We start from the raw sequence: 15,314 nt of genomic DNA, 5'->3' as shown, positions 1-15,314 counted from the left end.
ACCTGACAGCGAAGGCCAATGGAAATGATGGCCTATGAGCAAGTCATTGCAAAGGCGTCGCACTGGGTGTCATGGAAATGGACGTCTACACAAGAAAGTGGGCTTTGCCACACTGACTCTTCGCCTGAAAATGCACACACTCAAGTCAGGTCGTTTTAATCTGAAATCTGGGTCAACCCTGAAGTTTGGTTTTCGACTTTTGCAAACTTGGATAATTATCTGACTAGCTGATAGACTGTAATTAGCTTATTATCAGATGTTTCTGTAGGCTGGAAAATACACCTCATAATTATAGCAAACAAGAAAAGTCCCCTCAATCACACGGAAGGGCCCTAAAGACAGCTCAGATGCTCAATATTATCTTACCCAACACAACCTTTAGTCCTTGCCAGTACTACTCATTACCACTACTGCAGAGACTCATCAGACTTTCTGCATTCTCTCTAAATGTACACTGCCAGGCCGAAACCAAGAAAATGTTGCATGTGGTAATATTTCGTTGGACAACCTATAGCATTTGCTGTAGCATTGCATTTTAACCTATGCCTCTACACGTACACAGAGGGCATTTTAACCTATGCCTCTGGGTCGACTCTGCGCTGTAACTGTGGGCTCCGCTAACATGACCGCCCCAGATATGTAACGTCAGGGGTTCGGGGAGTGGATGCTAACTATTTGGTCTTGGGTCACTTCTTTTGGGCTCCCCTCCCCTTACACCCCTCACCATTACAACAGATCAAGTGACAGTCCAACTCCTCTCCCCTCCCCTTACACCCCTCACCATTACAACAGATCAAGTGACAGTCCAACTAAAGAAATTGCGCAGCAATAAAGCAGCGGGGCCTGACAGACTGTGTCCAAGGCTACTCAAGGCCTGTGCTGCTGAACTGGGGGAGCCACTGAAGCACATCTTCAATTTGAGCCTACGCCTTGGACAAGTTCAAACACTGTGGAAGACATCATGTCTTACCCCTGTCCCCAAGAAGCCACACCCTAGTGAGCTTAATGACTACAGACCTGTCGCTCTTACATCACATGTGATGAAGACAATGGAGCGATTGGTCTTAGGTATGCTCAGACCCCAGGTACGCCATGCACTAGACCCGTTACAGTTTGCATACCAGGAGAAAGTGGGCGTAGACGATGCCATCACTAATCTTCTACACAGGACACATTCCCACCTAGACAAGGGGGAAAGTGCTGTGAGAATCATGTTCTTTGATTTCTCAAGTGCTTTTAACACCGTCCAGCCCCTCAGATTTGGAGACAAGCTCTTGCAGATGGGTGTGGACGCTCACCTGGTAACCTGGATTACAGATTACCTGACCGAGCGACCACAGTTCGTCAGACTGAAGAACTGTCTTTCTGACACTGTGATCTGCAGCACCGGAGCGCCACCGGGAACTGTGCTCTCTCCAGTCCTGTTCACCCTGTACACATCTGACTTCTGCTACAACACCGAGTCATGCCACATGCAGAAGTTTTCTGATGATACTGCAATTGTGGGGTGTATCAGGAACGGGTAGGAGGAGGAGTACAGGAGCCTGGTGGGGAACTTTGTGCAATGGTGCAAACTCAATCATCTTCAACTTAACACTTTAAAGACCAAGGAGATGATGGTGGATTTCCGAAGGTCTAAGCCCACTCTGCTACCAGTCCACATTGATGGGGTCAATGTGGAGGTGGTTAGCACCTACAAGTATCTGGGTCTCCACCTGGACAATAAACTGGACTGGTCAGCCAACACTGATGCACTCTACAAGAAAGGGCAGAGCAGGCTGTACTTCCTGAGGAGGCTGCGGCCCTTCAATGTGTGCAGTAAGCTCCTCAGGATGTTCTACCAGTCTGTTGTTGCCAGCGTCCTCTTCTATGCAGTAGTATGTTGGGGAGGAAGCACAAGGAAGAGGGATGCGGGGCGAATTGACAGGCTGGTAAGGAAAGCTGGCTCTGTAGTGGGAGCTGAACTGGAGTGCATCACTTCACTATCTGACAAAAGGACCCTGAACAAACTGATCAACATCTTGGACAATGAGTGTCACCCACTCCACAGCACTATTGTTAAGCAGAAGAGCCTGATCAGCTGGAGACTTCGCTCACTGCCTTGCACAACTGACAGACTGAGAAAGTAATTTGTCCCCAGGGCCATTGAACTGTTCAATGCCTCACTTAAGGGAAGAGGAGAGATAGACTTCTCTGCATAGTCTGTCTGCCTCTTCACCCCCTCCATGTTTGGATACTGTCTGTCCACTAGCCACTTTTACCACTGTCTTTATGCCTCACTGTTTGCGTGCTATATTAGCAATTAGCGTGCTATATTATGTAAAGGGGGAAATAATAAGTTAAACCTAAAAACTTTAAATTAAAAGAAACAATAAAAAAACAAAACAATTACCATTGAAACTGTATGGCAAAGGGAAAGGTTATGGCCATATAGCACATATGCATAACCCCCCCTCCATGCCACAGCCGAACTGTGGCCACACTTATACATTTTCTTTAAATAGTTAAATATATAGATATATAGACTTTACTTTACTATATTTCTGCATTGTTGCACTGTTGGACTTACTCATTTGCACTATCACCATGACCACCATCACCATTGCACTACCACCATGACACTCATTCACACAAGAGCACCTTAGAGCACCTTACCATACCTTACTATGCACAGAGAATCACAGGCTCAGTCCTAAGTCATTGCAAGCGCCTCTGATTGATTAATCACCACTATGTGGATACTGTTTTTAGAATTGATTTAGAGTGTTAGTTAGTATAATTTGTATTTTAGTATTCTTAGCATATTCTTTATCTTCTACTGTCCTTATTGCTTAGTTGTGTTTTTATATTATATACTTTAATTACTCTTTCTGCTGTTAAAGAATGTGTTTGTGTTGTCTGTATGCTGCTGAGACCTTGAATTTCCCCTGGGGATCAATAAAGTATCTATCTATCTATCTATCTATCTATCTTATTTTTAGAGACCTGCTGCTTGGTTTTCCTCAAGTGATTGGGGAAGGGGTGGGGAAGGCTTTAAAGATCCCAATGAGCACAGTGGCTTCCATCATCCGTAAATGGAAAAAGTTTGGAACCACCGGGACTCTTCCTAGAGCTAGCAGTCACTCTTAACTGAGTGATCAGGGAGAAGGGCTTTAGTTAGGGAGGTGACCAATAACCCGATGGTCACTCTGACAGAGCTCCAGGGTTCCTCTGTGGAGAGAGAAGAACCCTCGACCATCGCTGCAGCACTCCACCAAAGACCCTTAATATACATACTTAATATACATAATATGCTTTATCAACCGTCTCTGACTCCACCAATCAGGCCTGTATGGTAGAGTGGCCAGACAGAAGCCACTCCTTAGTAAAAGGCACATGGCAGCACGCCTGGAGTTTGCCAAAAGGCACCTGAAAGATTCTGAGACAAAGATTGAACTCTTTGGCGTGAATGCCAAGAATTATGTTTGGAGGACACCAGGCACCGCTCATCACCTGGCCAATACCATCCCTACAGTGAAGCATGTGGGAAGAAAACCTGCTCTAGAGCTCTTGACCTCAGACTAGGGCGACTGTTCATCTTTCAACAGGACATAAGCACACAGCCAAGATATCGAAGTAGTGGCTTCAGGACAACACTGAATGTCCTAGAGTGGCCCAGCCAGAGCCCAGACTTGAATCCCATTGAACATCTCTGGAGGGATCTGAAAATGGCTGTGCACCGACGCTCCTCATCCAACCTGATGGAGCTCGAGAGGTTCTGTAAAGAGGAATGGGCGAAACTGGCCAAAGATAAGTGTGCCAAGCTTGTGGCTTCATATATTCCAAAAGACTTATGTACATATTATATTTTCGTTCTTTATTTCTTTAAAATACATTTGCAAACATTAAAAAAAAAAATCATGTTTTCATTATGGGGTCTTGTGTGTAGAATTGTGGCAAAAAATGAATTGAATTCATTTTAGAATAAGGCCGTAACATTAAAAATCTGATGGATGGTAGGTCAATATGGGACCACTGCTCTACATAGACCAGCCAATCGGAGCGGCCCCTCGCGTGTGCTCCATACTGTGAGAGGGGGAAGTATCAGTCATGTGCATAGCCTGCTGCTGCTGCTGCTGCGCTGTGGTGAGGTCAGCAGATACAGAGGTGACAAAATGCTACTCATCAACTCCGATCACAAGCACTGCCACAAGCACGAGGAAAGCAGCTGATGGACCAGTGGACACAGCAAAGACGATCCTCTCCTCACAACAGCACCAAGAGACTTTCACAGTTATTCAATTGAGTTTTAGTCATTTCATTGTGTTTTAAAAGGCATATTATGCAGATTTTAATTATATAAATTAAGAGAAACACTGTAGTTGTAAATAGTTCTCTACGATAATTGACCCTTTGACCATGATGTTCCTAAAGGCGTATGATACTCATGTGCTTACAGTTGATGCCTTCAGCCCAAGCACACTTCTGGGTTTAAAGGGTAACACAAACACACATTTTACATAGAAACCCTGGGGTAACGTTAGCTTGTGCGTCTTCAAAAGAAAACCGCAGTGGCAAAAAATATATTACATTGGTACCGAAAGTTTGCACCTTTGCTCCAACTGATTTAATGTTAATTGGTATCCAGTAGTACCATTAAAGTAGGAACTTTGCTACCCTTTAATTTAACTTTAATTTTGAGGCGCTGACATACAGCGGCAACACTGACATTTCTGTAAATAGGGGTAAGGCACCCCAGAAGCTGATGTAGTCAGATTAGCATAACCCTGCTGTGAGTGTGTTTACAGCTCGGGCATAGAATCTCTATTTTCAGTTTTCCTTTCATCTTTCTGGGAAATTCACAGGCAGCACATTAGAAGAGGACACTTTTGAAGGATTTCAAAACTCAACATGCATAATCACTGAAGTGAAAGCACACATTGTACATGGTAGCTAAGGCATATCAATCTTGAAATACCTGTATCAATTTTTTGGCACAGTCCTGGTGATTGTTTTTGGCAGCGAGGTGTAAAGCTGTAAAACCTGAAAGGTAGAAAAAAAGGGGGGGCAAAAGAAAGTCATGGGTAATTTCAAGTCATGAAGAGTTTCAATCTTATGTTCTATCGGGAGAAGCACTTCTGAAAATAACTTAATCGACAAGGAATTTGTTTTCCCTCCACAGACCCCAACAGAGAGGGGGATGAGTGTTTGAGAAAAAGCAGACTGAAACAGACCCACAGGGACAGCAGACAGACAGATAGACAGACAGAATGAGCAAGCGAGAGTGAGCAGAAAGAAAAAGAGGTAAAGAGATCGAGATTTCTGACTGACCTGAAGCATCAATTACTGAGACGTCTGCTCCGTGGGACAGAATCACAGCCAGACACTCCGCCTGGCCCTTCATGGCAGCCACATGCAAACTGAATGAGGGAAGAACAAGGGTCTCAGTGGGCACAAAAAACAGATCATCAAAGCACAAACCATCTGAATAACATTTAAAGCCTTAATGTATTCACTGTGGAACATATGGAGAGAGTACGAGAGAAACTACTGTGGACCTAAGCATTGATTCCTCAATGCATGTTTTGGCTATGCCAATACAAGTGCAACCTCCTGGTCAGTTTTCCACCTTTGTGGTGTGGCTCTGATTCATGAATCCTGAATGGAATACACATACAACAACAACAACAACAACAACAACAACAAGACACATCACACAGCAATGGCCAAAACCTGCATGAGGCACATGAGCCATGGATCAGTGGTAATGCAACACTAAAGGACATCAAAGCTGATGAGCTGTCTGAGGGCTTCAGTTACTTAGGTACACACCTTATTATGGAACCTCTAAAAATAGCATATTATTATAATATAATATTATACTGAGATAATATATTAACCCATTCGCGCTGGATGCTGCATGACGCAACATTGAATCTCCCACTGGATGCTGCGTAGCGCAGCATGCTTTTTATTTCATGTTTCTAGGTGCTACAGAGGCTTAGATATTACATTTTGGAGACGTTGACAATTTTTAGTATGTTTTCAGAAAACCCTCAGGAAATAAGGTTATTTAGTCTAGAATGCCATAGGATTCTATAGGCGTTTTTAGCAGGCATTTAGGAGTAAATGGGTTAATATAATTATAATATAATATTATACTGATAAGCTGCAATTAATGTGTAGAATAAACTGTGGGGATGGAATAAGCAGACACCAGCTGAGCTGTCCATTATTCCATTAAAAGACCAGTCATCAATCTTCTGATTTTATCGCAATTGATCGTTACTGTTCAGCCAAAATATCAGCTCGAATAGGGCATGACCGATAGCATTGTTACAAATTCATGCCCATCTCTGACACCTTTCCATTCTTATTATCTCTCATCTTTTCCCCAAACACTCAGAACACGCGGCAGCGAGCAATAACAGCTGAGCTTTGGATGCCATCTCGTCCTCCTCAGCCAAATCAATCTGAGGAACAAAGCCAACCCATCTCCACACTAGCCGTTCTGCTTCTGAGATGATCATCAACTCCCCGCTAGAGCAATCAATGGAGCACCGCATACCGATGCCAATCATTTTCACACCAAAAGCGAAAGAGGCGGCTCTGAGCTGTACTGACGTCAATATAAAATAATGACTTCAAAACAATCTATTATTTCACAAGGACACATTGATGTGAATAACAAATATTATGTATGCGTTGCTCTCAATGTCTCATCTTTGGGAAAGTGTCACTGGCGGACTGGGACAAAAAAATCGGCCCTGGCATATTTGGCCCAAGCGGCCCTCAAATCGGTCGGGCACACCTAATTAAATACAAAATCTTTGCATTACCCTTAAATATGCATACATTTTCAACTGTCATGGAGCACTGAAAGTGATCATTGGCCATCACTCTGACTGATCAGAGGTAGCCATGGAGCACATACTCTCCATATTCAAGTAGGCTATACAAGCAATTATTAAAGAAGAGTTTCTGCTTGAATTCAAAGTATCATTTGAAATTATTCAATAGGCTACAGTTAAACTATAAAAGGCTCAACTGACTAAATTACCTAGATTGTCGTAGACATTAATCACTGTAGGACAACTGAAACAACACAAAACTAGATGTACCGCAGAGCGGTAAAAAAATATGACCGCCGCCCAGTCCAGCACATGTTTTCCACAAAAATAAGTCACGCTGAAAGGCATATATGATTCTAACTATCTCACTGAATTGCATTATGCACACTCAATTCTCACTGGTATCTGCTAGACAACAAGTACCAAAACATGATTAGTTCATAGATTTCACATGTAATATACATTTTATACAATCCCACCCCCATCTTGCCCGTCATGTACATATTTATGTTTATGTGTGTGTGGGTGTGTGTGTGTGCGTGCATGTGCTTGTGTGTTTGCCTGTTTATGTGCCTGTGTGTGTGCATGTGCATGCATGCGTATATATGTCTACTGTGTGAGTATGTGTCATATGTAGGATTACTATGAATGTTTGTGTGTGCGTGTGTATCTGTTTATGCACATGTGTGCATATGGAATGGGTTAACATGACCCCTGGAGGCAAACATACGCAAAAAATTGGTCATCCTAGGCCCTACGGTTCTCAAGATATTCACAGAAAATTGTGTCTGCCCTACCCTCCTTTCGGGGGGTCCAGTCCAGCGGGGGGGCTACAGATCAAAACGAAAACAGGAGGTTCCATGCTATCCATGTGGGGTTACATGCCCACCAAGTTTCGTGTACCCCGGTCTTACAGTGTCCCGGGAATCCTTGACGGAAATTTGGACATGCAAAAAAAAAAAAAAAAGAAAGAAAAAAAAATCTGACTAAACCTATATGACCGCCGCTTCGCTGCGCGGCGGTCATAATAAACAGGGCTGATGCTGGAAATATTTTATTCCTGTAGGCTATACTACCGTAAAGGCACACTATGCAGGTTTTTTAGCTTAATATGCAAGTTTTTTTGCTTAATTTACCATCATTTAACAGCTTCAGAGTCATTGGAATGGTTATATGGCTTTTTTTCGGGTTGAATGGTGGCCGTCTCGCTTCCCCCTAGCGCCTGTGAGCGGAAAAACCACCCTTGCGACTGTGGGCCGGCGGGCCGACGGCCTCAGTGTCAGGAAGTATAACAAGTGTAACAAATTGCTTTACTGCATTCAAATACACACACACGCCAGGCACCGGCTAGAAAAAGGTAGCGATGGAGTTTCTCAGACATTGGTCATGACAAAGCCAGCGAAAAAGAAGCAAAAACCGATAACAGTCAGGAAATTGCCAATACTGCATAGTTTACCTTTAACATGACTCTCGCCAGATAAATTTCGTCATCTGGCGAGAGTCAGGTTAATACTACCTACCTACATTGCTGGTAGCCTACATTTTGGAACAGCAAAGCTACATTAACTAATTATCTTTAATGTCTTCCAGTAGCATATCGTATAGGTTGTGTATATAGCTTAGTTGGCTTGTGCATGATGAATATGACTTGATGTTTTGTAGCCTACATTTCCATCAGTCTACAGTCTTTTAGCCCATCTTTACCATGATAACCCTTCCAAGATAGAACCTTTTCGACGCTCTACTTTGAGAGACCAACCACCACTCATGCCATCTATGTTGAATTTTGGGCGTCTGACGGAAACTGATCAATATCTGACCAAGAATTAACATCAATTTGACACTCTTTTGCTGTCGGGTTTGCAAATCATTCATTTAGAACATTTAAGTTGCGCTATTTGTTATTATAATCACAGCATGGCCTTACTATGTTATCATTACCGTATCATTACAATATTGCAATTAATAAGTCATCATAATCATCATCGTCAGCATGGCAGGTCACACATAGCCTACCTGCTCCACCACTGAGTTCTTATCATGTAGCCTCAAATAGGCTCCACCACCTGCTCACTGTCCCTCTGCTCTATTGCTTACATCCTCGTTCAAACTCAACGAACTTCAACATGTTGCTGACATATGCTAGCCTACTTGTAATATTGTATTTTTGAAGCCTCTACATTGGTGTTACTTTTGCACTATTGTCACTACCGGCACCCGCCGAAATTTAGGCAACTTCGATTAACTTTTGAAGCGCTCACAGAATCCTGGCTCTGCGCCAAAATGCGAGGGGTGCCTGACGTGAGCTGTTATTGGATCAGTCAAGTGTCAATATGGAAATGTAACCAATGGGCCACTGATTGCCCTTCCTTTGGGCCGATCGTTGGCCAAAATGATTCAATTATATATAGCCCATAGCCTATTCTATCGGCCCACCGGGAAAATGCCCGGTATGCCAGATGGCCAGTCCGCCCATGGAAAGTGTGATATGGTTTTAATATTAGTCAAATGTCTAGACTGGCTGCTGCTTACACATGGCTATGTTTTCAGTGAGGACTATGGCAACGCATCACCACAAACGTCCTCCTCCAGTTTTACTTGGAAAGAGACATTTCTAATTCTTAAAAAGTCTTTAAACCAGCTCTCTGTGTACAGGGTTTTTAGGAAGGACTGAATCAATCAAGTCAGGCAGTCAATTTGTGCACCATGGATTTGACAGATTATCATGATTTAAAGGAGAATTCCGGTGTGATATTGACCTAAAGTGTATTGAAACATGATACCGAGTGTGAACGTATGTCTCATAGCCCATCTCGGCTTGTCCCCTGCACTCCAAAATCTGGCTTAGTTAGCCGATGCTACCAACAGCTTTTTTCAATAGTGGTGCTTTCGCATCGGGCTAGCCATGCAAATAAATCACTGTTTTACACCCATTTACGAGGCTCAATGTATCTCCACACTTCATTGGTAGACTTCCGAGGGCCCTGACATTTAAAACGAGACATTGAGAACTTTGAAAAGCACTGGAGATTTATACAGACAGTATCTTCAATGGGTTTAGCGTTTGCAGCCATCTTGAATTTAGTCGCGATAAGTCGAAAGCAACGGTAAGAATGAACTGGTATGATAAGGGATCAGATTCCAAAAATAATTCAGTGGAAATGCATGGATTCCAGTTTCTTCCAGTAGCAGCAACTATTGAAAAAGCTGTTGGTAGCATCGGCTAACTAGCGCCAGATTTTGGAGTGCAGGGGACAAGCCGAGATGGGCTATGAGACATACGTTCACACTCGGTATCATGTTTCAATACACTTTAGGTCAATATCACACCGGAATTCTCCTTTAATCAGGTCTTTTTCTTCCCCCCTCACTGGTCCTGTCCATTTTGGGATTGGGACAGAGATGTAAATAGATAAAATGCATGTTATTAGCTTCCATTTTTATCAGAATGATAGAGGTGTGTGTGTGTGTGTGTGTGTGTGTGATGACAGCCTGTTGTCACCAAGGACTTTGCAACTTTTCCAATGTCAAACTTCTGATATTAAATGCAAAGTGATGCTGATGAGACATCAACAGAGAGCATCAACTCCTGCCCAGGGACCACAGATGTAGATGAACCTCTATGCTATAAACTGGCTCAGTTATACACTGTCCCTGTTAAATAAATGCATACATACAGTGGGCAGTGCTTCGATTTGGCCAGCTTCACTCGCGGTCCGCTGGGGGATCACGACGTATCACGCGACTTTAATTTGTATTTTCCCAGTGTGACGCTTTCTGCAACAACCCAAACAACCGGTAGATGGCTCAAAGTGAGCAGGGTGTCTCGTGAAAAGAAATGGAGCCTGGAAAACCCTACACAGACTTCACTACAAACTTTAGCAGACTGGTTTAGAAATAATTTAATAGCCATAAATATGCCTGCCCTGCCCTAATAAAGAAATATTTGGTTAACTGCGAGTGAATCCCGATTGCAGCTGTAGAAGAAACGCGAGGACAAATTAAACATTCTGGTGCAACCGATGATAGACAGACATCATTTGGACAAAATGTAGAGCATATTAACCTCTGTTGCTCAGCCAAATGCCTTCCTGTTACGTCCTGTTATCACGGACTTACAGGCGATAAACGATTTTTAATGGTCACAAGTTTACTTCATTAGCGGTTTATTTTTTTGATTATTAAAGAGTGTTTTTCATTTAAAGGTTTGACTGGTGCTTATTCAGTAGAGCATTTAGTGCTCTTCCCAGTCCCAGACGCTCACATTGCATGTTTGTTTGTAATGGATGCAACCACAGATACGTTTGTCATAGGCGCCTATACCGTGGATGCTCCGTCTCTCGGCACCCACTGAAAACATCGAAAGCACCCACGTGTGACAGCTTACAGTCCCGCTAAATTTACATTCATTTAAAATCAAACATCGCAGTTTATGTTAAATTCAGCATCTCTCATAATGTGATTGGATATGTTGCTGTCAATTCCTACTTCATATAGGCTACTAACCACCAATGAGAGCCGCCTCTCGTGATGAAAATTCCTGACACTTCCCACCTGAAGAATTAACTCAAGGTTTTGTCGGGTCTTCAGCTCCAATGTTTAAAATGTATATAGCCCTGAATATCATTTTAAAAGTAGTCTGACAAAGCTTATTGTTTTGTGACACAACTAAACACTGGTACCTCATAGAACGTCTATAACATAGCCTAGGTGGTCGCAACTCACAAAAGTAAGCAGATAGAAAGAACTCACGCAAATCTAGCCTACAACACTAGACAGCTTTATGCGGGAGGGGAGAGAGCATGCCAAGACTGTGCTTTATGATTGTTGCCTTCTGATGGTATCTTGCTAATTCACTGAACTGCATTAGGTGACACAAATGGTATTGCCTTTATCTTATAACTCCTTGTCTGAGCTTAATTACCAGGCCTATGGTTTTTAAAAGTCAGATGTTCCCTGACAAAGACATGCTAAAAATTAAGAATGTTTATTGACTTGAAAAAATACACTAATTTTTGCAAACTCCCTTCATTCAACCCTTGAAGACATCAGGTCTGGTGCGCTTATGTAGATCGTTTCTGCACCATTTAATTTCTCAGAATTTAGGTCTACTAGGCCTACAATAACGCCATCACCAAATACATCTTTTATTTTTAGTTGATCAACCACAAAGACTAGCATAGGCCTACTGTGCACAGTGCACTGATGACTGTAGCAGCCCATCATACAGTTGTTGTAGATGAGAGGCAACCCCTTGTTTCAGATAGCCTGGACAACATGTTACCTGGGTGTTGCCTACATTATTAATTAATGGTAGGCTACAATAGTTAATTGATTCGCGAACATATTAGTTGGCTCAAAGAGTAGGGAATCAGGATGGAGAGTCACGCGCGGTGTTGCTTTTGGCGGGATCGAATCCAGTTTAATGCTAGTTTTCAAAACATATATTTTACATGTCTTTTGTCCGAAAGTGGCTGTAATGTAGCCGAAAGCCATGGCGATGAAAAGCGACTTCAAACCGCCTAAAACAACTTGTTTGTGAATGTCTGACAACTGCTGCAGCGCATGCACGCCGCAAAGGAAACCAGTAGGTGGAGAAACCAGAAGGCACACAACACCGAACGATTTTAAGGCTATTTCAAGATAGGCTACTCAATGGTGCTATTTCACGCATTATAGCGACCCCCACTCACGGGGTTAGGTGGAAGGTGTTAATAGACGACATGAGCCTCACAGTGGACTAGGGCTGTCAAAATTGCTCAAAAATGACGTTCAATATCCCTCTAAAATAAACACATGTATTCGAATATATTGGAATATCTAGGCTATATTATTTTTGCGATTATGTCAGTGATGATCATGTCATCTGTTTTAACTTTTTGTATGGTTATTGCTTGACAGGGGATCCCAAGCAGCTTTCAGCCATAAGGCATTTCCTAAATCACCTGACACTGATATTCAAAATGTTGAAACTATTTCGGCATAGCCTATAAGCAGTTTAATTAAATGTAATGTTAGTTGTAAACAAACGGGCTACTTGGTGAGGCTTACCACAGATGCTTCGTGCCTTAAATGGCAATACAAATCTTCACGATAGGGCCTATTAACTGGTCGCCGATTCACGCTGGCTGGGGGCAGGGGGCCATCAGACATTTGTTCCCAAGGGGTCTATGAATTGTTAACCCGGCCCTGCCCCCAACAAACGCAACTTTCCACCTCTGAAAAGAAGTCTAGAGGACTCCTAACTCACTAGACCTACTTACTGTAGGCTGCGCAAACCACAAGCCTGCATTCGAGGCAGGCCTTCTGTTGAAGAATTTTATATAAATCCTGCGCTAACAGTAATCCTCCTACCCCACAGCTGTGGATAGTGTGGCATGCTCACGCTTTATGTCTCCTTCTTGCAAACTAGGCCTATAGCCCAACCATTTACGTCTTCAAAAAATAACAACTTGCCAGATATGCCTTCATAAATTTGGCATATCTGACAGCCGCCGTTGCACAGCAGTTACCAGTCCCCTGTCCAAGAGTTCGAATCTGGGTTAAGACGTTGACAACAATATTGACATCGTTGTTTACCTAAGTTTATCTTTTGTGCGGATCATATTATCAAAATCAGAATCAGCCTTCTTGGCTTGGTTTGCGTAAACTAACAAGGACCCTCCCCCCCCCTCCATGAAAATCAAAGGCTACATATTCTCAGCTGACTCGTCAAAAAGTGCGCATTCACCTTATTATTATCTGCAAGTGTGTGACTTTTACTTACGTGCACATGGCTGCATTGGGCATTTTAAAATATGGATGTATGGTGGTTAGAAGTGTAAATATCAATTAGAAACCTAAATATATTTATAATTATTAATTTGCAAACAAATAACTGGCGCCAGTGACGCCTTTGACATGAAGATCCCTGAACTATGCTTCTAGCATTCTACCACAGGTCGAGAGGTGTAGTTGTAACTACACAACTTTACGATATAGTGGTTGCGAACGCTCAAGGCTACTATGGTTTTGGGAAACACTAACGAGTGGAACGATGCATTGACTATGTAAGTTCAAATATGAATGTAATTCTGCGCCATAAAGCAGATGTATTTGTTTATTGTACAGAAAATAAAATGACATGTCAAGCAGTCAATTGACTACATTGCAGTCAAGAAGTAGGGCAAATTCATTTACTTAAACCAAAACGTGGGTCATAGTTGTCTAAGCCTCTATTGGCGTGAAGCCTGTTAAAAACGCCGCCAGATAGTATTAAATCGGCAACAACATTGTTTTCTGCAGAAGCCTACCCAAGGCTACAGATTAATTCTGAACAGTTATTTCTCTACTGGCTCAATTATCACACCACTGTTTTGATTTATGAGTTCGCTTAACCCCAACACTGACAATAATGTAGACAGCAAATTTCGATTTCGATTTTCATTACCACCGCAGTAGTCAAGCCTTTAAGCCATACCCAAGTAGCCTAAATCGAGGTAATGTTTAATTATGCATGATTTATTTTGTTATTGAATTCGTAGGCTGGGATTACTCTCGGCAACAATTATGTTTAATGGTAGATCCTGCTTTTTCACAAGGGACCGCAGGCAGAGCGCATGTACAGTGGTAGAGCCGACGCACAGTGGCTGAAAGTGGTACTAAAGCTTCACGCAGCTTCACGCCGCGTAATGCGCGAATGAAGTGGTCATTTGAAAGCGATGCCCACTGTAAAAATAAAGCAACAGGGTGATATGGAACACTGAGGTCACACATCTGTATGCAGATTATGTGGAAGACCAGCTGTGAGGTCCACCCCCTAAAGATCAGTAGGAGCAGACAGGGACATTACACTTGGACAGAGATGACTGTGTTTATCACCAGACCTCTGGCCTTTCAACACAGCTGGTGAGAAAAATTTTTTAGTTTCCGATGCAGATGCATCACTCTGGTACAACATGTATACTGACCTTGACTGGGTATTTCACCATCAATCTCTGACACATCAAAGATTTTACAGCAGAGATTGAACACTGTTTTATTTTTCTGTGTCACAGGCAAGTCTCTCTTTGTTCTGATTCTATTTGAAGGTGTTAAGATGAAGGGGCTTTAAAAGTATAATAATTGATAAATTACAATTTGAGTAATATATTAACAGAATGCTCAAATACTTATGCTCATTTGCAAAGGGATGAGTGTGGGTAAGCTTCACTTCACACAAGAGTGCCTCGCTTGTCATCAACACTTATTTGTCATGTCATTTACACATATTGCGCAGATTGCTGCTTGTTTGGCAATTAATATGATTAAGAAAGTAATCAGAAACCTTTCCAAGGTAGAGGACACAGCCACTGGAGCATATGATTACCGTCATAACCGAAGGAGGTCTCATACTGTCATTCCTTGTAAGTTAGAGATCTCCATGGTGATGACTGCGATGAAAAAAAACTGCTCAGCAACGAGTGTACTGTATGTAGCAACACCGCAAGTTTTGAGCCACTTTTG

General features: G+C 42.5%; 1 protein-coding gene across 1 annotated transcript in view; it reads right to left on the bottom strand.

Moving 5' to 3' along the window:
• Positions 1-15,314, bottom strand: part of rai14 (retinoic acid induced 14) — a 56,062-nt gene that overhangs the window by 17,320 nt on the left and 23,428 nt on the right. The window contains 2 exon segments of the mRNA XM_048258806.1: positions 4,958-5,022; positions 5,311-5,399. Of these exon segments, the coding sequence (XP_048114763.1) occupies positions 4,958-5,022; positions 5,311-5,399 (154 nt within the window).

The sequence above is a fragment of the Alosa alosa genome, chromosome 12, assembly GCF_017589495.1.
Source record: "Alosa alosa isolate M-15738 ecotype Scorff River chromosome 12, AALO_Geno_1.1, whole genome shotgun sequence".
NCBI classification, from domain to species: domain Eukaryota; kingdom Metazoa; phylum Chordata; class Actinopteri; order Clupeiformes; family Clupeidae; genus Alosa; species Alosa alosa.
The sequence above is the reverse complement of the archived record's forward strand: the minus strand, read 5'-3'. Positions and strand labels throughout refer to the sequence as shown.